This window comes from Rhea americana, unplaced genomic scaffold (genome assembly GCF_003343005.1).
Source record: "Rhea americana isolate MKP2758 unplaced genomic scaffold, rheAme1 scaffold_233, whole genome shotgun sequence".
NCBI lineage: Eukaryota > Metazoa > Chordata > Aves > Rheiformes > Rheidae > Rhea > Rhea americana.
The window spans coordinates 18,576-44,098 of NW_028186350.1; the positions used below are offsets into that span (position 1 = coordinate 18,576).

The following is a 25,523-nucleotide window of genomic DNA, read 5'->3' on the forward strand; positions in this document are numbered from 1 at the left end:
CCGGGCCCCTCTGACGGCGCTGTGTCCCGCAGGACTCGGGCGCCAAGGTGGCCATCAAGTCGTGCCGGCTGGAGCTCAGCGTCAAGAACAAGGACCGCTGGTGCCACGAGATCGACATCATGAAGAAGTGAGTGCGGCCCGGCGCCGGGCCCGGGCCCAGCTGCCGGAGCAGGGTGCCGCCCGCGGCCCGGCCGCCTCGCCCAGGGGCTGCCAGCGCGCCTGCTCCCGGCACCGACGGGCTTCCTGCCCCCGCGGCGCGGCCCTGCTGGCGGCGGCGGCCGGAGCCCCTGCGCGCCGCTGCAGGCCGCTGTGTGCAACGGGGCGCTAGCGCCAGCCAGACCCCCCGGGTCACGTGTGGCTGGTGTGTGGCATGGGGGTCTAGTGACAGGCAGTCCCCGGGCTCTCGTGCTGGTGACTTGTGGGACAGGGCGCCAGTGACAGCCAGAGCGGCTGCCCTCCCAACCCTCCATTTGGCCAATGCACAGGGAAGGGAGGAAGAGAGGGGTGTCCTGTGACAGCCAGAGCCCCTGGGCTCAGGCATAGCCGATGTGTGGAGCTGGAGTCCGATGATGGCCAGATCCCCTGGGCTTGCATGTGGCCAGTGTTTAGGACAGGGATCTAGTGACATTCAAAGCCCTCTGCACTTGTGTTCTGGCTGATGTGTTAGGCCATGATTTGGGGATGTCTAAACCTTTCTGCTGTCATGTACAAACTAGCGTGTTGGATTTGGATCCAGTGATAACTGCCCCCTCTGTACTTCAGTGCTGGCCCATCTGTTTGCTCAGGACCTTGTGACATCTAAGCCCCTGTGTGCTCCCATACCAGCCAATGCATCGGGCTGTGATCTAGCAATTAGGGATCTAGGAATAACTGTTTTCTGAGACACGCATTCTTACTAACAGCTCCCAGCTCTTAATGAGAGGCTACTCATCCTGGGCAACCCACCATCTGTCTTCAGCTTGTCACTCTGAGATACCTACGAATCAGAGCAGATGAAGTTCATCCTCACAGACAGGGTTACTCAGTTATTTCTCTGGGTGTCAGGATTCTCGTGAAGTTGTTCCCTCATCCTGAGAACTGCTTTCTCTTGAGGGAGATCCTGTAGCATGAGATGTACAGTCCTGCTGGCAAAAGCAAGGATGCCCCTACAGAGTTTAGTTTTGAGTTGTTCTCAAACAACTCAGACCACTTACCAACATCATATTAGAGCTGAGTTTGTAATTCAGTTTTGGGTAATTACTTTTCGTATCAACTTTTTTTATTGCAAAGCCATATTCATGTTCTGAATATAGGCACTTAATTGTGCTTCTACAGCTTTTGTGATAACTTTCAGAGATTTTGGACTGTGTATATGGGAGTAATTTATGTTCACTTCCTTCTAGATGCATGTTTTATTCCTGAGGATAGTGTATTCTGAGACAGTCAGAAAATAGCTGTTTGAATGTAGTTGTACAAATGATTCTTTTTCCCAATGTACATGTGTTTTACATGCCTGGTTCTACTTCCATAATATAGTTACACAAGAGTTAACGTATTTTTACAAAACTTCTGGACTTAAGGGAAACTGTCCCCACATGCAGAAACACATGAAATGACTATGCCAAGAATATACAGAAATCTAGAACCTGAGCTTTGATCTCCATTATCCAAGTCCTGTATCTTGACTTGGAGACCACATTTCTGCTCATCACTGATTTGTCTGTTCATGAGGTATGAATTTTATGCATTTTGAAACTACTAAAAAGTACTTCTCAACAGCAATACATTTGGAGAACAGAGATCTTACCTAAAACAAAGCACTGTTGGTTGACAATCTGTCTTCTTGTTCTTACAAAAGAGAGGTCAAACTTCTCATCAAGCTTTCCATGTGCCTAGGTTGAACCATCCCAATGTAGTAAAAGCCTGTGAAGTTCCTGAGGAGATGAACTTTCTTGTTAACAATGTTCCTCTTCTAGCAATGGAATATTGTTCAGGGGGTGATCTCCGGAAGGTAAGCCCTGCTTTGCCTTGATACATGTAGGAAAATGAGTAAAGTTAATGCTTTTCTCTTAACTGCAGTTGCCTGTGAAAGCATATATGTTATGTGTCATTTTAGGGGGAGGGTACAGGTGCAGGAAGGTAGATGTGCAGTCAAAAACCACAAGTGTGAAGTGAGGCTTGTACTATGAAACCAGGTGATAGAGGGAGTAATCCATACTACTTTATCTGGAAGCAGAGGCCTCCTTTCATAGGACTGCATTAATGCTGATCCTATGCTGTAATATGATCTGTAGCGTAGATGTTAGCACCCACCGTGACTGGATTTGCTGCTGTGTGTCTGTATCTGCTTGGAGTCTGATCTATTTTTAATCCACTTGTCCAGTGTTCCAAGAAGGAATCTTGATTCTCTTGTGCTAGGCTTGGGCCACCAAAACCACCAAGACTTTCCTGTTTCTGTCTAAACTGGGAACTACCTTTCTGCAAAGCAGCAGCAGCACCCAAGAGTAAATAAACCTTTTAGGAGTTCACAAGGCAGTGGCTTTATGACCAAATAGGTTCTATACTCCCTTTGTAGCTGGATTCAGTAAGTAGTTACTTGCTTGAGGATGAAGAAGCAGATTTCCACTGATWAAAGTTTGCTTAGAAATCGCTTCATCTAAGTGATCACAAAGCTCTTTTCTGTTAAACATATTTATATATATGTTTAATAATATTAACTGGCAGGCAGCTCGGAGAAGCAATTAAGGGTTGGAAGGACTTGTAGAAAGCTAGGAGTTTAACAAAAGCAGATGCTGAATGCAATAGCTGCACGTTTATGACTTACTTAGCTTTTTTATTTTCTAGCATTGCAATTGGGGCAGTCTTTAAGACTGAAAGGATTACAGTGAAAGGAAGTGGGTATATACTGAAATACCATTTGGTATCTGCAAACCCAGATAGCAGGCCACATTCACAGTGATGCTTGGGTGTTGTATTTATGCAGTACAAATTTTGAGAAAACTTGCAGGTAAACTGGAAAACGATGGCCAAGAAATTTGGGGTTGCATTAGCTCTGCTTTCAGTACAGTATTTAATTATTTAATTTCTAATGAATTCTTGAAAGTTACATAGATGCTTGGACAATTTAGGAAATAATATACTTTATTTCACTTGATCACATGTAGTGCTTTGTTTCTTATTTCTGATCTTACTCTATCTTTTTTAAATTTTTCTGCTATACTTGCTTGGTATCATTTGTGTTTTGCACTGCTGTTAATTTCTCATTGTACATCTGTGGTCTTTCGTAAAGCCTGGAAAAGGATGTGCTTCTGTCTACATTTTCATACTTTTCATATGCTCTTTCAGGGAAATGCTGTAGAATCTGAGCTTGAATTCTGACTTAGTCCTTCTCCTTCTTTATTGTTCAGCACATCTACTCAGAACAGAGGGCTCAGGGAGTGAGATGTTGGAGTTTGATTTCTTTCCCCATAGAAGTCTGACTACTGAGATGAATGTCTGAGATATAGGAGATGGGTGGAGACATGAAAATACATCATGGGAGTAGTGGCTGCAGCATAGAGGTGCACCTCAATCATCTATGAAAGCATTCCGCATAGCCATGAAGGAAGAAATCCAGTCACACACTGATAGACTCAAAGGAGTACGCAGGAGATTGTTGARGCTAATTATTGACAGATTTTGTTTAAAGCAGTCTGGAGGCAATCTGAGGTGATGGTGCTGAGAGAGATACTATAAAACATGTCATTTGCTGTTTTTGAGGTGCCTGACTGTGGAGTAGGTGGCTAGTGCTGTTTCTCATCCCCTCCAGGGCTCAGGCAGCATTATGAGAGTAGAGACGGACTACAGATGACTACAGGAGGTGCCCGCGGTCTTTGGCAGCCTCTCAAAAAGGTGGCTGATACCTGGGTGACTTTTCCTTAAGTCTAGGGTATTKCTTAGATGCAGCACAGTGAGAAAAACAGACACTGTTAGAGCCCATAATCAGCTTGTTCAGGTTAAAGAAGCACTCACGCAAGGCCAGGAAGACAGTCTGGGAGTTCTAAATGACTTTGTAATGGCTTTCTCTTCTGTGATGTGGCCTACACTAAATTTATGAGTTTGCCTGTTAGTTTCCCTTCATTTTATCTGTTCTTGAATGCCTAAGGCTTAGGTCTGTATGCATTTCTTATGTCTTTTGTCATTCAATCTCATTTTCCCCAATGGAGAACAGTTGTTTTTCCAAGCAGCAGACCTGCTTCAGATATTCAAGGTGTTCCTAAATCCTGTCAAGCCAAAATTTAGAAGATGGGGAACAAGCAGATTCCAAGAAGCTGGACCCCAGTTGCCTGAAGCCATATGCCCTACATGGGTCTCTTGCTAATGCATTTTCTGATGGCTTTCATGCTTCTGTGGTCTTATTCCAAGAATCTAAATCTTCTTTTCAGCCCTTGTCCCTATGCAATGAATTTTCTTTTCATCTGAGTTGTTTTCTTCTTTCTTGTGATTTTAATTTACAAAGTCAACTACCTCATTCAACTATGGTTATGTCTGAGCTGTGCTGTTTTTCAGTGAGGTGTTGGCAAGAATGGAAGATGGTGTTCTTGACTATTAATTGTTGCGTTGTTTCTGTAGTTGCTGAACAAACCCGAAAACTGCTGTGGACTTAAGGAAAGTCAAATTCTTTCTCTCCTTAGTGACATTGGTATGTATTCTGTTGCTTTTCTTTTTTTTTCTCTTTTTTTTTTTTATGTGTATAATATGCAATTGCATTTTCCTGTTTCAACTGCTGATCATAAAGACAAACTTTCACTATTGACCTGACTATGGAATGTGATTTGAAAAGCTATGTATTGATCGGTTGTTGGTAATTATGACATTAAGGTCTCAGTTTGCTAGTTAAAAACCTGCTTCACTTAATGGCTCTGGAGATGCCAAACTGCATGTCAGCTGAGGGAATGTAGCTTTGGCAAGCCTAAAAACAAGAACCAGCATGAGAAATGCCAAAGTTGCTGTGTGACTTGTTTATGTAGAGTTTGCTAGTAGGAGGGAAGTTTTGTTTGTTCAGGATGACAGGGCTGAGGAGATAATAAACTGGACTGCAGTTGAGAGCAGGATGAGTAAGAGCATAGCAGAGAGGAAAGGGAACAGTACAAGCCAACTATGCTGTGGCCAGTCCAGAAGTCTTCTGGCTAATGATCTACCTTCAAGTAAGGATTAATTAGTTGGGTTATCTCAAACAAGTGTGCCTAAACATTGAGAATCTTCTCCTTTTGGAAGACCAATTGTATGGGGCTATATTAGAAAAAGTGTGACTACCATAGTGATGAGGTTTATTGTCTCCCGTACTCAGCACTGGGGAGGCCACATTTAGGTACTGTAGCTTCATTTTTTTTCTGAAACAGAAGGAGGATACTTTGTCTGGAGAGCAAAGGATGTGATGATTTAGTCCAGGGTCTCTTCTGGCCAGTGATACGCTCTTAGAAGGACGGGGGGAAATGAATTCCTAGAAAAAAAAATGAACTTAATGTTTTCTATAATGCCATTTGCCAGCCTTATGTTTCTGCTATGACCTCCCCAGGGTGCTTATTTGATGTGGTGGTCAGGTCATCTGGAGTTTCGTTCCTGCCAAAATCCCAGATGCAAGCTAGCGTATTCTGATACATATTAGTAACTTCAAGTTTTCATCGACCTTCTACTCTTGGCAGTTTAAAGCTGGCCCTGTCATTTCAAGTGGCACGTGTGACACAACTTGAAAAGTTGCTACCAATAATCCAGCTCARAAATGTTCAATGTGCAGATCAGGGTTGAGAACTCAAAGAACTTTTCATGTTCACTGACTGTTTAACAGTAGCTTCTCTCCTTTCAGTGCTCAGATGACTTGCAGTTCCTTTTCTTTTCTTTCCGCTTGCACATCTCCAAGACTGAAAAATCATGACTTCATGAAAAAAGTCTCCATTTTAAGGAAGTCTTTTTTGCTATTTTGTTGATGGCCTTGTCCTCTACCAGATACTTGCTTGATAATCTTTTACTTAGCAGTCAGCACCATTATTTGGATGAACCTGCCATGTTTACGAACTCATCACCAGCTTCAGTCAAAATTTATCTTAAGTTCATTTTTCTGTTAATAGCTCCACAGTCACATCAAGACAATTTAAGCCTGGGCTGCTGCCACAAGGGAAAATGCTGCTTCTTCCATTTTCTTGGGTGCATGCTCCCATTCCCTCCCTTGTTCCAGCACTCACATAACCATGTCAAGAGTTGGGTCTGGAAAACAGCCTGGATAAAACTTGATCTTCTTTCCTGAGTAGTTTTCAGCTGAATCACTTCCAGGCCAACACAATCCTGTAAATATGCTGCCATGCAAACTGCAACTGGGAAAGGGGGTTTGGGAACCAGTGTTCCTTCTGGGGATAGCTCTCACAAAGACTGCTTAAAGCAATCATGGTATTGSACCTTTAACATTCAGAGGAACAAAAGTGATGCTACTCTGATCATTCTCTACTATGAGAAGAAAATCTTTGAGTCCAGATTCAATGCTGCTTATACTGATCTGGGTGTTGCCGATTGCACTTTGGGCAGTTGTTCCATTTAGCATTAACCAAATGCTGCCCAAGAAGGAGGCTTGTAATATGGGGTAGCTTTATGTAATTGTTTTTGAGCAGCATGGTTGGAGCTGGCTTATCACAGCTGGATGTTCCCTTCCCTGGTAAGGTGGTTCCTCCTTTGCTTTGACAACTATGGAAGTTTATTAGAAGCTTTGTAAGCCGTTTTGGGGAGTAGTTTTAGATCAAAGTAAAACTGGATTTATTTCATTTCCTTAATTAATTTCAGTGATTTCTTTCAAATACATCTTGTTTAATGTGCTCACAAAAGTGCAGAAATCTTCTTGGTACCTTGCATTAATTTACTGAGATCTAAGAACACAGGATGGGCAGTGTCTGCACGTTTTGGAGGCCTGTTCTGCTTGTCTGTATGTTTTGGTTCATTTTGTACTGTAAAGTCTGAGAAGAATTCAACCCCCTTTTCTCTTGTCTTTAAGACAATATGTTTGGCCTGCGGTTGTGCCACAAGGTCTGAATTAGCAACCCCAACTTCTGCAGAGCAGAGGAACAGAGCTAGTTAGTCCTGTAGCTACATGCTTAAATATGACAATTCTACTCTTTTAAGTTGTTAATATGCTTAATACTGTTTTTAAGGGAAGATCTATTGCTGAATTCAACCCAGAAATTAAAGATATTAGACTTTTATTGGATTTGTTTTTAACCAGTGCTCTTTTTTTTTCTCTTAAATCAAATACTTGACTTTCAGGGTCTGGTATCCAGTATTTGCATGAAAACAGAATTATACACAGAGATTTAAAGCCTGAAAATATTGTTCTTCAGGATGAAGGTGGGAAGGTAAGTCAAATGGCCTCCGTCACTGGTATTCCAGCTGTCATTTCTGGAAGTTGCCAGTAGTTTTCTTTTGCCTGAGAGAAGTAGAAGAGAGTGAGTGGTTTATGGCATTGAGTTAGGCTGAGAATGCAACCATGAATTTATTAAAAGTTCACATCTTCTTGAAACAACAAATCCTATTTTGCTTATTCTTAAAATCTTATCATTAAAAACAACCAACTTTTGTTTCCATTCAGGAACCCTGCCTGCATCAGAATAGGAATGATATGAAACTCTAGAATATGGTGTCTGTGTTTTTGGCTGTATGAGAATTGCATGTAAATGTAAAATTGAGTTTATCCGTGTAGTCATGGATTTCTGAAAAAAAAAAGCTGTTATGATTATTCTGTTTAAGCAAATAACTTTAAATTCCAAGATAAAAAGCTTGATGCTGCATTCAGCCAAGCAAAATCCATTCACTTTTGGGCTGTAAAGGATCGTAGCTGGCAAGTTACTTTCAATAAAGTCAAGTCTAAGCAGAGATGGGTGAACAAGGTCATCTTACATGGTAGAACAGTAAACATCAATACTGTGGCACGTTTCAAAGCTTCACCATGGAAGTTTTCCATTTTGGCTTTCCCCTTTTTGGGTGTATATTCTGGATGATACTGCACAGGGGTTTTTTATTGTTTGTTCTGAGTTTGCTCTCCTGATGACCTGCTTGAACTGTATACAGATTGTCCACAAAATAATTGACCTGGGATATGCCAAGGATCTGGATCAAGGAAGTTTATGCACATCATTTGTTGGAACATTACAATATTTGGTAAGATTTTTTTTGCATGTGTATAATTGGTTTAGTGGTATCTCATTTTATAGAATCATAGAAGTGTGTGTGAGAAGGAACCTTCAGAGGTCCCTTGTCCAGCCTCCTGTTCACACCAGGAGTCACCAGCACTAAGTCAGGGCAGCCGTAGCTTGGCCCAGTCGAGCCCTAAAACCCCCAGGACGGAGCTCTCCCACCTCCCTTGTGACCTGCCCCAGGGCTGCTCGCCCTCAGAGGGAAGAAGTGTTCCCTCATGTCCAACCTGAACCCCCAAGGCTGTGATCTGTGGCTGTTGCCCCTTGTTATATTGGTAATTGCTTCCAAGAGGGGCTTGTCCTCATCCATCCCCTTTGTCCCTGCCAAGGGCTGCTTGCACACTCCCTAGGCTTCYCCATGACGAGACTCACAAGCCCAGCTCCCTCTCATCTCCTTGTGTGTCAGGTGCTCCAGGCCCTGACCAGTTTGGTAACCTGCATGGGGTCTTGTGAAGGTGTCTGCATCTGTATGGAGTTAGGGCCCACACATAGGCACAGCATTGTCTCTCCAGAAGTGGGAGAGTTTAGATGATCTGAAACACCACATTTTAAATATCTCTTTTTTTAGGCTCCAGAACTCTTTGAGAATAAATCCTACTCTGTTACCGTTGATTACTGGAGCTTTGGAACAATGGTGTTTGAATGCATTGCAGGATTTAGACCCTTCTTACATAATCTACAGCCTTTTACCTGGTAAGATGTTTATTCTGTGAGGGATGATGTCAAGCAGTAGAACTGACAGTTACTGTGTGTAGTGAGGTGGTGGTATGAACCGGAATGATTAAACATATTATGAAGTGTTGGGACTGTTGGTCTTTGTTCTGCTGAGGCCCTTGATACTTCTGTGGTATCATTAATGCTTTGATTGGCTATTTAAACATTTTGTATTATACACTTACTACATCGTATAATAGTACCTGGTCATAGTGATTCCTTCAGGAGGGAAATTTGAGCCAAAAAATGGAATTTTAAACCAATCTGTTAAATGATAATGTGTTGAAGCAGTGCAGTCAGAAAAATGTGATGTATGAGAAGGAGACATACTGTTCACTTAGGCRATGAGGTTATTCATTAGTAATAAGTTAACGCACAGAAGGGCAGACCCTGTCTTGTGTAGTAAGAGGAYAGAATGCAAAAAACATTAGAGGTATGGAGTTGTATGCTTTTAAATGCTAACGAATTTATTAAATCCACTGGTAAAGAGCTTTTTAGAGGAGTGTTTCTGAAGGGTCCAAAAGAAGAGGCACTGCACAGAGTGGAAAAATAGCCCACACATAGAGATAAGCAGGGTGGTTTTAGAAAGTTTGCTGTTTAAATTCCTCCTGGGTCATTGCTTGTTTCAAAGGCTAGCTTTGAAGGAAATATGTTTTTAAAGAATTTTTATGAAGCAATAACTGACTTACCTGCATGTGGAGGTTTCTCATTGTTCTTTGAGGGCCAGAGCAAGGGGCAGAAATACATATTTCTGAATTTCCACTTTATTTTTTACCTTGCTATATCAGGAGTATATAAGCTTTATTTTCATAAGGATGATTCTGCAACAGAACAAATATAAAAATGGATTCTCTGTGAGCTTTGAAATAATAACTGTAGGTAGCTAAGGTAAATTATTAAGTTTTTATGAGAGTGTTAGTTTAAAAAGTTCGCATGTTTTAACAAAAAATAAGTTTAGTCAGTATGTAGTAATACTTTCTCTCTTTAGCAGATAATTCTTGATATTTTATTATTTTAATAGTTCAAAATTATCTCATTTTTTCCAGCATATGGAGAACTTGGTTCTTAATGTAAGCAGTAGAAAACCAATGAATGAATGAGATAGAAACAACTATTCCAGACATTTGTATCCATTAAAAAGGAAGAAAACAGTGCAGGCCACATGCATGCAGCTTCAGTTCATCTTGGGGTGACTGGGGAAGAGATCAGGCTGGCAACTCTCAGGTGTATGAGGTGTTCAGCTGACTTGCAAGTCACTGATGATTGCAGCACAGATTGTGCTTATGTGGGACTTATACTGGAAAATCCTGCTACTCTGGCAGCAACTGAATGCTAGACAAGGTCCCAACCAATGCTGAAGTGAGCTAGGGTGAGGAAACTGAGGYAGAGTTTGGTTGTAATGCTGTTCCTAGTATTGGATCCAATAAAATGTTCTATTTTTTAACACCTCTGTATTTCACGTTTCTCTTAGATCAAGGTGAGTGTGGYGGTTTTGCCAGATGACTGGTATAAATCCAAATCTTTACCTGTCTCGTGAATGTGTTGTGCTGCAAGGTGTCCAGTGAGGTCAATGAGTTGTTGCATTTTGATCCTTTGGCTTGCCACTGCCTGGATCTGCTTTCAGACAGAGGTGAAAGCCTTTCCAGAGTGTTTTCACTCTTCTACTTGGAATAATTTTTTAAGTGGACTGTTCAAAAATGACTTTTTTTAATCATGAAAAATAGTTCGTTTCCTAAAGCTACTGGAATGTGGCACTTTTTGCTAATGCCAACTTCGGTTTGCCCTTTATAGAAGTAAAATTTTCAGGATATCCATGGAGAATATTATTTTTTAGGCATGAAAAAATCAAGAAGAAGGATCCAAAGCACATCTTTGCTTCCGAAGAGATGAATGGGGAGGTTCGATTTAGTACGCATTTGCCGCAACCTCACAGCCTCTGTGGGTAAGTGTGTCTTTATGGTTGCGTGTGTTAACTTCTGACCTGTCTATTAAGTTGAGAGGTTGTTCTTCTTTCTTATAAAGACTGTCTCAAGCTCCAAGCAAGCTACTGTTTATTATTAAGTAATAGACTGTAGCCAGATGTCTCTCTTTGATACTATGGACTATCCATCTAGAGAAGTAGTGTCCATGGGGTGATAACAGTTCACCTTATAGTTAGTGGGATGATAGCTGTTCCACCTTGCAGCGTGAATTCAATCACTGCTTGCCACCCGTTATAACAAGCACATGGAGTAATATCTACCTGATACTTGATCACACTGAATCTTGTAAGCCAGACTTTAGATGCTTCTAATGTAACTTTGGTTGAATTAGGCGCTTCATGAAAGCTATATTTTTTTTTTTTTTTTTTTTTTTTTTTTTGGGTTGACAAACTCCAGCAAATCCAGCAGAGGTCACAAAGATGGTTGGAGCCTGGTGCCATAGAGCATGTGAGGATAGGCCCAGGAAGCTGGGCTCCTTCAGTCTGGAAAAGAGAAGGCAAAGGGAGATCTAATTGTATCCTTCTCTGTCTAGTGAAGTGTTACAGAGACAATAAAGTCAGACGCTTCTCAGAGGGCTGTAGTGAAAGGACAAGAGGCCACAGCATACATTGCAACAAGGAGAATCCCAATTTGCACATAGGGGAAAAAATCTCCCCATGTTAGTGGTACATCTCTGGGACAGGGCCTCAAGCAGTGGGGGATCTACATCCTCGGGGATTTGCCAGACTTGCCTGGACACGGCCCTGAGCAACCTGCTGTAGCTGTGATGTTGGCTCTGCTGTGAACCAGGATTGGACTAGAGACCCGCAGGGGTACCTCTAACCTGAATTACTTGGTCTGTACCGAATGAGAAGTCAGACATTGATCATTTGCCACCTTTAGCACTTGAGTCTTTAGATGTGCCCAGAAATGCAGCAGAACCCATTGGCACTGGCAGATTTCTAGGAAAAATACTGGAGTTGAGAAATGAAGTAAATGGCTATCTAGTGCTTTGAGCTTTTTGCACAGTATTTCAGGAGGCTCTGAACAGTAAACCCGATGTTCCTTGTGTGGATAAACATGGAGAAGAGCTCTGCAGCACAAAGATGGTTATCCTGCAAACACTGCTTTGAAAGCTGTTTGCTTTTCAGTGTATCACAGTTGTTTTTGAAAAAACAATTTCCCTTCCTATCTAATTTGGATTAGTCAGTCTGCTGTTCTAATAAGATATTTTTGACTCAGTGAATAGCAGTTACGAAGAGGGAGAAGTATAGTGAAAGGTAAATATATTGGATGGTCATATGCTCCCACTGAGGTCAACGAAGACTGTTGTTGCAGTGAGGACTGCATATGTGCTTTCCTCCTCTTCCATACTTTTCCTGCTGCCAAGATATGCAGCTTCAGCAAAATTGCTGCTTTTCACACATGCTCAGCCTATTTTGCATATGTGTAGTCTCTAACCCACAAAGTGTCATAATTTCATTGCTTTCATGAGAACCTAGTTTCTTAAGTAGACTTACCATTGTAGAATATCTATTTTCTCTTTCTTATGGCTCCTCTGATTTAGTTTAATTGTAGAACCAATGGAAAACTGGTTGCAACTGATGCTTAATTGGGATCCACAACAGAGGGGTGGAGGTATAGAGCCCGAAACCAGTCGTCCAAAATGTTTCCTGATAATGGATCACATCCTGAATTTGAAGGTAAGTGTAGGATTGTTACATGGTTTAAAGGCTGACTAAAAACATCTCTGAGGAGAGGAAGTGTGTTCAGTAGAGTAAAGTTGTTATCATCCAACTCCAGTATCATGAAGACTGTTTCTCTTGATACCAGTGAGTGGGTGCATACCCAGTATGTATCTGAAGGTGACATATCACCAGCTATATTAATCTTTATAGCTTTACTCTTGAAGCAGAAGAATGACTGTGTGTTACTGTGTGACATATCTCTGTAAGGACTCACCAAGTTCAAATGATGGTGTGACGTTTATAAATAACAGGTTTTTTGACCTCCATTACTGATGCTGTGACCTCTAGGTCCATATACCAGGGCACCGTATAGCTCTACCAGAACAGAGATTTAATTTGTTTGACCCTTTCCCTTTTTGTAAATACTGGAGCTTTACTGGAATGAGATGAGCTCAAGAAAGCATATCTAGAAACCACAGCATAATTTGGTCTGACCCAGAAAGATTCCAGAGGAATTACAGTACAGAAAATGTTAGGCCAATAGATTGGACTGGTCAACATCTATATATTGTGTGGTCAGTCCTACAGTCTCTGCACAGACACAGTGGAACTAGAGAAGGCCATGAGAGCAGTGAGAGGACAAGTAGTGGTATGTAATGGTTTTTTTTATGGAGGGATTAAGGGACTCCCCTTCTTGGGAGTAATATTGGCCACTGTTAGACACTGCAGGGGATGAGATGGCCTTTGAGATGGCTTGTCACCATTCTTTTGTGTAGTTTAGCAGCAACATAGCTCATGAAAGCTATTTGTGAGTTTGGTTTCAGTTTCTTTGAGAGTAAGTTAAAGACTCAGGCCTGGAATTTTATTATGTGGAACTTTATTCTTGCATTTGATTATTGATGTCATTAAAACTCAGATGATGCTATCAGATGATGCTATCAATCTAATTTATATTTATCACTACATACTCCCTCCAAAAGAATATGTCATTGAGGCCTTGGTGTCTTTTCTTTGGTAGCCAGTGACTTGTAATCAGTTTGTCCCATTCTTTTTACAGATAGTACACATCCTAAATATGACCTCTGCAAAGATTGTTTCATTTCTCTTGCATCCTGAGGAAAGTCTTCATTCGCTTCAGATTCGCATTGAGTTTGAAACTGGAATAAGTACTGGAAATCAAGAACTGCTGTTGGAGACGGGAATTTGCCTGGACCCTCGGAAACCTGCTTCCCAATGTGTCATTGATGGCGTAGTAAGAATGATTCTGGTTTTATCTGTTTGCACAGTATCCTTTACATTCTGGGGGAATTTACAATCTTAGGGAAGATAAATTTTCTTGATCTCCTTCCAGTGAAGACAGTTTGTTCTGTAAGAATAGTAATTCATAAGATCTAGCATTATTTCCTTTATAGGGTAATGTCAATAGGTTCCTATGGTTAGACTGTGTCTCAGTATTCAAATAAGATAACTTGCTAGCAGAGGGTATTGTATGTGTGGGATCCAACCTAATCAGTTTTTGTATGGTACCATATATGGAAACTGTCTGCCTCTGCCGATAATAGTTCATGATGTTACCAAGATCCTCTGGGTTAGCGGGAGCTGTGTTTGGGATTTGTTCTGTTTATATTCTCTTCTCTTTCCTCACCAGAGAGGCTGGGATAGCTACATGGTGTATTTATTTGATAAAAGCAAAACTGTCTATGAAGGACCCTTTGCTTCTCGGAGTCTGTCTGACTGTGTAAATTACATTGGTAAGTGTGCTGTTAGATACCTTGGGCTTGAAAGCACTGCCTCTCACTTGACGTGAAATTAGATTAGCCTTACAAATCTCTGCATGTATCATGAACAGCAATCTCTAATTCAAGGATGACCATTTAATAACTTGGAGCAGCCTAACAAAACTGGTAGAACAACTTGACATTTCTGTAATGTTTTTGCCCTTATATTAAATTCTCTGCATTGAGGGGGGCATCTACTTCTCCGTTATCCCACCTAAACAGAACCATGATGTGAAGAAAGGCCTGGAAGGTAGTACGTGCAATCAGATAGTCTGTAGAGGAAAATTTTTGGTCTGGGTTTTTCACTACCTATTAATAGGAGGTAGACACCTAATAGGGGTCTGCCTTGGGAATCCTTATTTCATTTGCATAGCCTTTCTTCCAGTAAAGGGTCTTTTCCCTTTACATCCACAGAGTGTTGCAGTGACATGCCAGGAGGTGTTTGCAGAACTTCAGTGATAACCCACAAAGGCATCCTGTGGTGGTACCCAGGATCAAGACCTTTTTATCACTTTAGCGTCTGTAACAGCTGTGTACATATCCCCTCTTTTCCCCATGCATAGGTATAAACAATAAGAGTGTTCCTGAGCTGTTCTTCACAATTTGTTGTTATAGTTCTGTCCCCCGAGATAGCGTGCTTTGAAGGTTCATGAGCAGTTGCCCTCGTACAACTCTCCTAGATAGTTTACACTTTTGAACCCTATATCAGCATCCTGAAGATGTAGGTTACCTTTTTGTCCTGTACTATTTACAATAGTTACATTTCAGCTGTGATCCATCTGTCAGGTCTTGCATAAGTGGAGAACATATTCTTCATTTTGTGCTGCTGATCATTTAAGCCCTGTATGAGGAAATCCACTTTGCTCTGATCACAGAAACAAGCCCAGTGTAGTTGCCTGTGTTGTACCTGTTATAAAACTGCTGATGTTACTGTGCAGGTTATGGGTTAGGGTGGTCTTTCAGGGACATCTGGCAGAGGTTCAAGACCTGTGGTCTCTCACTGTCTCCCCTGAGGGCTTTCAGCTTCAGTGATAATGGGGCCATAATATTCTAGCCCCTATTTGATCTGTGGCCTTGCCAAGCAAAGACAAGTGCCCGAGAAAGTCCAGCTCCCTCCTCCTTCTCTGATTTGTTGGGAGCAAAGCCTGGCCATTGCTGAACAGAATCATGGAACCTGCTCCAGTCAGTCCACCTTAGTGCTGACACCATTGCTTAATCCTGGCAGCATCAATATACCTAGTGCCAAGGGACTCTTAGACCATGCACGAAAGCTTCTTCTCTGCGTAGGGCTTCTTTTACACGTCTTTTGAAATGACAGCAGGCTCCTGCATGACCTGATACACATCTGTGAAAATTAAAAAAAAAAAAAAAAAGACATAGTGTCTGGGGGCATCTACTAATACACTGCATATAATGGAAATGCCTCATGAAACATACTAGTTGCTGCAAAACAGCTAAATTTTCTTTGGCTTGGTACTGCAGAAGTTGTGCTGGATTTACTGATCCCTTATGCTGTCACTCAAGTTTGTTTTGGCTGGTTCTTTCTGTCTTCTAGTGAATCCCACTCTATTGCACTGTTTGTGCTGAATCTCTTGGAGCTAAGGGTTTTTACAATGTGCACATTGATATCCCAGTATACGGACAGTTCCCCATCTCTATGGAGATGGTGAAGGACTTAAGTGTGTTCCTCTTCTTAAAAATCTACATCAGAAATCTGGGAGCAAATGTACATAATCCTTACTGATGATGTTTTCAGATGGAATACAGGTCAGGACAGTGACTGACAAGTACTTGTTGATTAAATGGCACAATTAAATTTGCTTTGCTAGCTACACGTAAACAAAGCACATTTTAGCATAGCCCCATGTAAGTTCCTATTTTTAGGACCCAAAGAATCAGCAGCCATCTTTTGAAACAAAGGCCTTCACTATTTCCAGCAGTTAAATGGAAGCACCTGGCTTGATTCAGTGGACAAAAGGGCTGCTGGGATGCCTGGCTAGCAGTCTGTTGAGCAGAATAGCATTTGTAGAACAATTGTGGCATCCAGATCCAGAAAAAAAGCTCTTACTTGATTTGGGCTTTTTTTCCTCAAATGAGCGTCTTGGATGTTACTCCCATTACTGTGAGACCTTTTTCTGTAGTCATACTGTTGGGTAGCTGGAAGAGTTTTTCCAAGTGGAAATGACATAGTAGTGAATCACATACACAGTATGTGTAGTAATCTGAAGCAAATACTCAAACGATCTAAGTCCACAAAGAGACATGGATTTTGCAGCATCAACCATACTAGCTCCTGATTCCTGTAAAACATTCTATATACACCATGTGTTCAGCAGATAGTAGTACTCTCTGCTGTCACTGCCCTTCTTTTGGAAGTTCATTTGTTGTATGTCCTGCCCAGGATGTGGGAAACGTGGATTCAAGTTCCTCCCATTTATTGAGCAAGTGYTTTTGATACATACTTACTGGATGATTGCCACGTTTCATGCAATATGCCATGTCTGTTAGTGCCAATGAGCCAAACAGCTCAAAACCACTGCTATTTGGATCTTAATGATGTTAAGCTGTGAGTTCAAATATGAGCTGTTGCCTGGCCAGCAGCAGAATGCTGAATAGTTGGGGAGCTATAACATGAAAAGCTTATGAACACGTAGAGTTTTGGCAGCATCAGACAAAAGCTGAGCAAATCTTAAAATGCTTGATGGCCTAATCTAGGTATTGAAAGCAGGAATTGGGAAAGTTATAATTACCAGAGTGTTCTTCTAGAGTTGCCCCTTCATTTATGTATAATTGTATTTTTTTTTGCATTCAGTACAGGATAGTAAAATCCAACTGCCTGTTTCTCAACTGCGCAAGGTATGGGCAGAAGCAGTTCACTACGTGATTGGGCTAAAAGAAGATTATAGCAGACTTTTCCAAGGCCAGAGAGCTGCCATGTAAGTTGTTACTCCTATTTGATAAGACTGAGTATTATGTAAATAAAGAGATTGTTTGAATGGAAGTATACCTCTCAGGGGAGTTTTGATTACCCAGAGTTTACAGTCTGCTGCTCTGCTCTTCCTTACTTTTACATTATAAAACACGTTTGGGCTGGGAGATTATTCCGCTCTATGAATTTGACTGCACAGTACCTGACATTCATAATAACTGAAGAAACACGAACCTTGAATTTAATCATTCCATGAATAGCAGAATGAATGGAACTGTTTATTGTGTTTCTAGGGTTTTGTCCTGTGATTGAACCATGGAATGGGCAGTAGCAGCACTCTCAAATAATAAAAATGGTGACAGCATTCGCCAGGGGCTATATGCACTCCAGAGCCTATTTGTGCTAATAGATAGTCCACACAGCAAAGACTATTTAATTAAGCTTGACAAAATAATCTGGGACGTGAGGAAGGGCTTTCTCTTTTGCTTGTTGCAGACCTGCATCATAAAAGTTGATTTCCAGAATGTTCGAGGTAGAGTCTGTGGCCCCACTGAGACTCCCTGTTTCAAAAATTTTACAAAATTCATTGCTAGCTATGTGTTTCCTTCAGGTGATGTGACAGCTTCTTTGGGCACTGACCACCTAAGCCCACATCAGTTTTTCAACTAACATCCACTGTTCTTGTTTCATATGTTAGGCTGAGTCTCCTCCGGTATAATGCCAATCTAATCAAAATGAAAAACAACATGGTATCAGCATCTCAGCAGCTGAAAGCAAAGCTGGAATTTTTTCATCAGAGCATTCACCTTGACCTGGAGAGATACAGTGACCAGATGGCTTACGGCATATGTATGTATTTGTGTAACAGTCACTGGGTGTCTTGTCTGATCCCACTCTATGAAGGACAGTGGGTAAGAGCTAGCTTAAAAAAAATGAATGCAGGAGCTGCCATCACATTCTTTAGCATGTTTATAAGTATGTTTTAGTTGGGGGCAAATGCAGAAGAGGAGTGTGGCAAGAACAAAGGCAGGAAGATAAAAAAACAAAAGATTCCTAGAGATCATCAAAGACAGTGAAACTGGGCAGCTGTTTCCCACTAAGAATACCAAGCTAAGAAAATTAGAGTATTAAGATTAAAGGTGGAATCAGTGTTGGCTGTTTGTTAATTCAAAGTCTGATCCATTTGGAGTTGTCAGTGGGCTTTAAGTGGATCGCAGAGGTGCCGCATTTGATGTGCGGTGGAAAGGGCACTAAAAACCAATGTCAGAACAAACTGATATGGTGACTGTAGAAAAAACCGTCTTGAACAGTGCTACAGGAGTGGTTTTGCTGTGCTTCATAGTGGGAGTTAGCAGTTGTCTGGATGAAAAATAAGGTGAAAAAGCCCCAGTTAGAGTTTCAATGTCACAGAAATGTCTGGATTTTACAAGTGTCATGCAGGGAGGAGTAGCAAGATTTATACATGGCTTGGATAGATGGCTGAAAAACAAAACTTGAGTCAAAGATTTTGACCGGGCGGAAGGATGATGATGGAAAATGGAAGGACTCAGTAAACTGTTTTGGGATGGTCTATGTTTAATCAAAAGTAGCAGTTGTTGAGCTTAATGGTAGAATTTAAAGACTCAAAGTTATTTTAGGTCAGTGATTGTAAACAGTGAAATCCTGTAACTACCAAACAGCTTGAGGTCAAGCACAGAGATGCTGTTATGCCATGAGTTTGCTGTCTCTCTTGGATCTCTGGGTCATGATTCCTGCTTCGAGATTCTGCCTCATGCTATTTCTGTTTAACTGATGCGTGCAAAGCTCAGGTCATGCACTCCGTAGTGTGAGTGCCAGGGGTATACCAGTTGCGTTTCTCTCAAGCATGTGTGGTATGGGCTATTAGTATGSTTGGCACTGGAATCTTTAGAGCAAGATGGATGCCTTTTTTGAAAGATGAATTCCAGGTTACTCTAAGAGTTAGAAATAGTGCAGGGCTACAACGCAACAATTCAGACTGGGTGGCCAGAAACTCACCCATGGTCTTCAGACATAAAGTCCAAGAAAACTCAGTTATGGCTAAATGTCTCCAAAAATGAGGAACCTAAGTTCACAGTTTTGTCTTCTTTGACGCTCTTGGCAAAAACAAATGAATCAAATTAAGGGAATCCATTTGCATTCCTAAACTTAAAGTCAGAGTATTCTTAATGTGCATAAATATGGACTTTGGACTCCATTTGCCAAGTCTTCACCTGTGCTTATATGAGGGTAGCTCAGTTCTGTTTTTATTTTTGTGTCTGTATCTTTTTATAATCAGCAAATCTTTTCTTGTCTTAAGCTTCAGAAAAGATGCTGAAAGCCTGGAAAGAGATGGAAGAGAAGGCTTCTCACTGTGCGCAGGTAAGGGATACTAAAGAGGCTTGATTATCTCTCTGTAAGGAAGGATATAATGGAACTTGAACTGTCATATGTGTCACTGCTTTCTTGCTTCAATGTGTTTTATATACTGTATGCTGTAGGAATGAGAAAATCGTTGCTACAAGTAGGTACATTAAAAAAGAACAGTCCTGAATTGTCAGTTTGTTTCAGTGTAGCGACTTGAACAAAACACAGCAAATGTCACCAAACGTTCAGTCATCTATGTGGGTAAGAAAAACAAAACTATAGAGACAGGTTAATTTGTTGCCCAAAAGAAACAGCGTTGCTATAGCCAAGAATTTTCTGTATTGGATTTGTAATGCACAAAAATTTGCATTGATAAAGTTGAAAATAATACAGGTCACTTACTATCCAATGATTTCAAAATTACAGCACTTAATTTTGGAGTAAAAAAATAAATTTCTGATATTTTGCAAGTAAATAGATCCATAATTTTTTTATAGTAGAAGTAAGAAATTTTGAGCTAAGCTAGAGCCAGTTTGTGCTCTGAGTTGTCCTAATAGATAAGAGGCTTTCATTTGTGCATTGTGGACAGTTGAGTTAATATAATGGCTTTCTATTTCTCCAAGAGTTGGTCCTGCAAGAAAGGCTAGTTAAAATAAACCTACTTCTTAGACTTCTTAGGCCTCTGTTTCCTGGGAATAAACATTTTATTTTTATTTTCACGGAAAGCAGTGAGAAGCTGGAGGCCATTCTAACAGATTCTAACTACATTTCTGTTAAGGCCGTTACATAAGAGATGTAATAAGCTTTTAGCTGTGAAAAACAGAGACAGAARTAGGATGTTTGCAAAAAAATTATTGCTAAAAGCTGTCTTCTCTCTTCCCCTGGACATATGGAAAAGGGCTTGAGAGAGGAGGTATTTAGAATGGAAGCAGGTAAAATTCAACTCATTTGTAATGCATTTCTTTGAGTAGAGCTCTTTAAAACATCTCAAAAAGCAGTCTCTTTATTGTGCTCCATGATACCGGATAGCTGCAGGAGTGCCAAGACCGGAGCACATTATGCTGATTAGAACTGTTGTGTGGGTTGCTGTGCTGCTGTACATCTTACATTTCTGCAGGCTGCTTTGCAGGGAGTTCTTGTTTTGGCTGACATAGTAGTACAAGGTATGGTGATTCATACATAAAAATCCTAGATGACATTAGAATCACAAATGAATTATCCTGCCTTTTTTTTTTTTTTTTTTTTTTTTTTTTTTTCCTATGACAAACAGGACTGGGTAGTTCAGGTTCTGGGAACCATTACATATCTTCGTCTAAGTCAAGAGATACTTGGAGCCTTAATTGTGCTTCTTCTGTTTGCTCATGTGATAGAGATAAAGGGAATTGGGATTCCTATCTGATTTCATCTCTGTTTAGCTCTTTAATTCTTGTTAGCCCTTTTAAGAAGCAGAATTCTAGCTGAATTCTAGCTTCTAGCAGAATAATTCAAAGCTATTGATGACTTTTTTCAGAAAATCAGGAATGACAACCATTGTTTACTTTGTAGAACATCAGAATTACATTTTGTTTTCAAGCTGTATGGTTCACACATATAGTCACGCCGTGTCCATTTATCAGGAATGGAAAATGTTTTACTTTGTAATACACAGTGGTATCTCAGGCTATGTAGTCGAGGGCTTCACTTCTGTGAACTCATAGACACAGTTTTGCTGTGTGGTGAGCCACAGTGTCCCAGATAGGGACATGTCTTTTGATAATGGGGCTTTCTTTGTTTTTCTCAAAATCTGATTCTCCTTTGATCATGTGGCTTCTCACTTCCACCACTTGGTTTGTTCTTTACCTGCAAGAGCTATAGACATTCCTTTCTGGTCACAGAAGCTACATTCCATTTGTATAGCCTCATACTGAGTACTTCTGCAGCTTCAGCAAGGGATATGTTCCAGAAAATGTTCTATCTGCAAATCCTACAAGCCCCAGATCAGAAAAGAGAAGTTGAAATGTCTCAAAATACTTTCTCAGGAAGGCAGTTTTTGTACCACGCAGTTGTATTGTACCAAATCAGTGCCAATAGCCCATGGCTCCAAGACCCAGTGTAGTAACCAGTGCCTTCTCAGCTGTGCTAGAGAATCCCCAGTGTGTGTCTGGCACCACAGAGCTACTCCTTACGCTCAAAAAGTTTGTTGATGGTTGCTTCACCTAACTTAACTGTGGCATAAGATTGATATCACCTATGTTACTTAGAGGAAGGTGTGAAATACCAGAGAAATGTCATGCCAAAATGCATATGGTGGAGTATGCATATACTGTGTAAGTATAGGAAAAAATATCTTGCAGTATCAGGGCATATGTGGAGCAGAGGATGTGTTTGCAGTGTGCATCCCAAAGAGCTGTGATTTATGAAGAAGCTGATTTTCTCATCTAGTGTGGTTGTCAGAGATGTGGATCTAGATGATACCATTCCGTAAGAAGATAATGACTCTAACCTCAACTGTAATAGCAGCAGCCATAAAGCAGAGTTTTTGTCTCCTAAATTCTAATGGACTTAGCCTGTTATCCAAAAAAATACTGTGGGGATCTTTATCTATTTTATTGCTCTCCTCATACAGTTTGATTTGTAGCTACATTTCCTCTTTAGGCTGAAGATATTGGATATCTGGATGAGCAGATTATGGCTCTACACACAGAGATTGTAGAGCTTCAGAAGAGTCCATATGCAAGGCGCCAAGGAGAGGTCATGGAGAACTTGTAAGTCCTTTGCTTTTATAATGAAATCATTGCACATTAATGCATTTTTTGTATTTTGATGCCTGATTTTTTTTCCTGTTGTTAGGGTTGTTCCATCAGTGCCTTCAAAATGCACCCCTGTCTTTTTGCAGCCATACGTACAAAGTAGCTTTGCAATCAGCTTAAGCTCATTTTGCTAGCAAAAGGGGGGAGGCCCCACCTTTTGGACTGTGTATCTCTGCTTCCTGTTGACAGTTCTAGTAATGACGTGGCAGCATAATAAGGCAGATTAGGTCACTGATCTATCTGAAAGCTGTGCAAAAAACATTAGCATTCAATCATAGAAATAAGCTCATCTAATTCAGCTTGAAGCCACGTAATGACTAGACCTGGGGAAGCATGGAAAACACAGCTAGAGCAGACAGGGCACTTTCTTGTGACTTGATTGTGAAACTTCATCTTGGAAAAGGATGGGCCTAAGATATTCATATCCAGGTCTCAACTGAAAAATGCAGAGTTTTTGGTGTTGGAGATGAGTGAATTTTACTGTGTTGTGTGAGCAAATTATGACATAACTTTAAAATTTGATTAAGTACTCTAGATGTGATTTCAGAGCAAGGGTAATTGAAAACTCTTAGAAAAGCTTAAATATTAATCAAAAAGCATTAAAATATGAAAAACCAAATTGTATTGCTGAGCTTAAGGAGTGCTATGAAGCCCAAGAAAGTGCAAATTGTAGCAGCTTGGGCTGTTGTTGAGAGGACAAATGGCAGTTKTAAGAGAGCGGTCTAATAGCCACCAAGGTTAAATAGCAACCAGATCTGTTGTCAGTGAGAGATCTTAATGACCCTGAGTGTTTTCAGAGGGAAATGTGCCTGTTCCTGGCATGTTCTCCCTCCTCCCTCTTTGGAGGGTTAGATCAGCTAAGCTGCCAAGTCTGTGTGCTGCAGGAGTGGCAGAACTGGTGCACAGGAGAGGAAGTGGTGGAGGGGAGAAACTACCTCTTGCAGCAGTAGCCCTCATTCAGATCAGCTTAAACTAATCATAAGCTAGCTTCCTGAAACATTGTTTTTGGCACTTTGGCCACCGAAAACACAAGGCTGCATTAGCTGTTTGCAAGGTGCTTAAAGCATGCCCTGAACTGTTGATTTTGCCATCCTAAAACTCTGAGTACAGAGTTCTGCACTGCCCATTCTTAATAAGGAGTGATGTAGAGAACAGACTGGGTCTCCTGTACTTTGTTTTTTCAGGCTCTAGCAGAGCTTACTGTAGAGACTAGCTTGAAATTTGATATACCCAATAAGGAGATGCACATGGATCTTGTGTGGTATGTCAGACTTATCTGGCTGAGAGCTGGAAGCAATGTGAGGACTAGCTAAACTGGTACTCATCTATGCTAGACTTTTTAAATAAGAAAAGTGAAGATTTGACCAAGTATAGAAGCTTCAGTGTTTGGCTGTTTTTGAAATACTTGAGAGAAGCAACATCTATACATGGGAAGAAGGGAAACATTGTCCTCTTGTTTGTGGTGTGGCTGTCTCTCTCAGTTTGCAGAACATCACTGTAGAAGTGAATGGGCAAAATAACCTGAACAGGAACAAGAATTTATCAGGCAATTATGCAGAAGTGCCTATAATCACACACACACACAAAAAGAAGTTTCCTAATTAAGTATAACACAGCAACAAAACCCAGCCAAGGCATGTGGAAATTTGAAATTGAAAGTATCATCTAAGTGGAAGGATATCACGAGAAGAAAATGCATAATCAAAGGGGAAGAGAGCTTTTAGGGAAGAGTTGACTTCTATCAGAATAACTGTCCCTGTGTTCCTTACTTCATGGTTGTATATTAGCTTTAGAAAAATGGCAGCCTCGTCATATGAGATTCAGCAATGCACAACTTAATTGTAATGTTCTTTTTTCTTGAACAACCTGTTTCTTGATACATGTATGAAACATTTTCTTCTTTTTAAAGGGAACAGAGAGCCATAGACCTGTACAAGCAATTAAAAACAAGACCTCCAGGTATGGAGTTGGATAGTTAAATGACTGTTACGAGTTCAAAACCTGCTACTAATTTGTGCTTTTAGCAGTAAAGTATTATGTTGAAAATACTGTTCAGGACAAAACAAATGATTGTATTAAAGTTAACTAGACTCAAGGTTGTACCTTAAAATGACTTTTTCTTGTTGCTGAACCTGGAGCTCTCCCAAATTCCTGTAATCCTGCCCTTCAGATTTGGGTTTATCTTAACTGTTTTCAGACTTGAAGCATCTGCACTTAAAAAATGTGTCTGCCTCCTGGTATTCTCTGCCTTTTTTCTGCCTCTGCTACCATTCCTTTACTCCTCCCAGATTCAGGAAGAAATGCCATTCCTCTGTCATCCCTCCAACCCAAGTGCAGCATCTTCTTTTCTTTTTATTACTTTCATTTATTTTTATTTGTAATTAATTAATTGGTGTATTTATTAACAAATACTATTTTGTAATAACTAAGTATTAACATAATCAAGTAATTACTAGACTTCAATTAATATTTTATTATTTTCTCTTAATTACATTGGATGAAGCTCCATGTTTCAGAATTATGATGTTCTGAACGTAGTAACTGGTGAGCAAAAGGAGTTAGCTACCTATGTGTTTGACAGCTACCTGCAGTCCTCACTGAAGCCAATATCTGGGCAGCAAGAGGGGTTGGAATTTTATACTGTGGAGAGGAGAGACATTAAGGAAAAGTTGTGTTTCCATTTGTTTGGCTGCAGTTGTTACGTGAAATCTCTCCTTGACCTTGGGCATTTGGGTCCAGCGTGTTTCCTTATAGCAGAACATTTTACTAATGTCGTGACTGATGTCCTTTCCAGATCATGCCTACAGTGACAGCACGGATATGGTGAAGATTATTGTGCAGACAGTACAGAGCCAAGACAGAGTTCTCAAGGAGCTCTTTGGTCATCTCAGGTACTTTACGCAGAAAAACAAATGCAACTTTCAGCATTTTTTGCCTCCTAACAGGAAAGGAGGGGGAAAACCCTGAATATTAGAGCCTGAAACCTTCATTCACAGACATACACTTCTCACAGTRATATTATTTCTGCTGCTTTATGTCTATGTTGAGTTTATTCTTTTAAAATGCATAGCCAGTGCTTTAATAGGGGAGAGCAGGATAATGCACTGG

The 25,523-nt window shown here is 40.7% G+C and overlaps 1 protein-coding gene across 1 annotated transcript in view; it reads left to right on the forward strand.

The window, feature by feature from the left end:
* CHUK (component of inhibitor of nuclear factor kappa B kinase complex) overlaps positions 1-25,523 on the forward strand; it is a gene marked incomplete at its 5' end in the record, with an annotated part of 31,719 nt that overhangs the window by 340 nt on the left and 5,856 nt on the right. The window contains 16 exons of the mRNA XM_085306169.1: positions 33-127; positions 1,876-1,990; positions 4,591-4,660; positions 7,267-7,355; positions 8,068-8,157; positions 8,761-8,885; positions 10,741-10,848; positions 12,435-12,570; positions 13,613-13,807; positions 14,204-14,306; positions 17,146-17,269; positions 17,960-18,111; positions 19,580-19,641; positions 22,261-22,370; positions 24,325-24,374; positions 25,210-25,306. Of these exons, the coding sequence (XP_085162295.1) occupies positions 33-127; positions 1,876-1,990; positions 4,591-4,660; positions 7,267-7,355; positions 8,068-8,157; positions 8,761-8,885; positions 10,741-10,848; positions 12,435-12,570; positions 13,613-13,807; positions 14,204-14,306; positions 17,146-17,269; positions 17,960-18,111; positions 19,580-19,641; positions 22,261-22,370; positions 24,325-24,374; positions 25,210-25,306 (1,721 nt within the window). The remainder of the gene's footprint in view (positions 1-32; positions 128-1,875; positions 1,991-4,590; positions 4,661-7,266; positions 7,356-8,067; positions 8,158-8,760; positions 8,886-10,740; positions 10,849-12,434; positions 12,571-13,612; positions 13,808-14,203; positions 14,307-17,145; positions 17,270-17,959; positions 18,112-19,579; positions 19,642-22,260; positions 22,371-24,324; positions 24,375-25,209; positions 25,307-25,523) is intronic.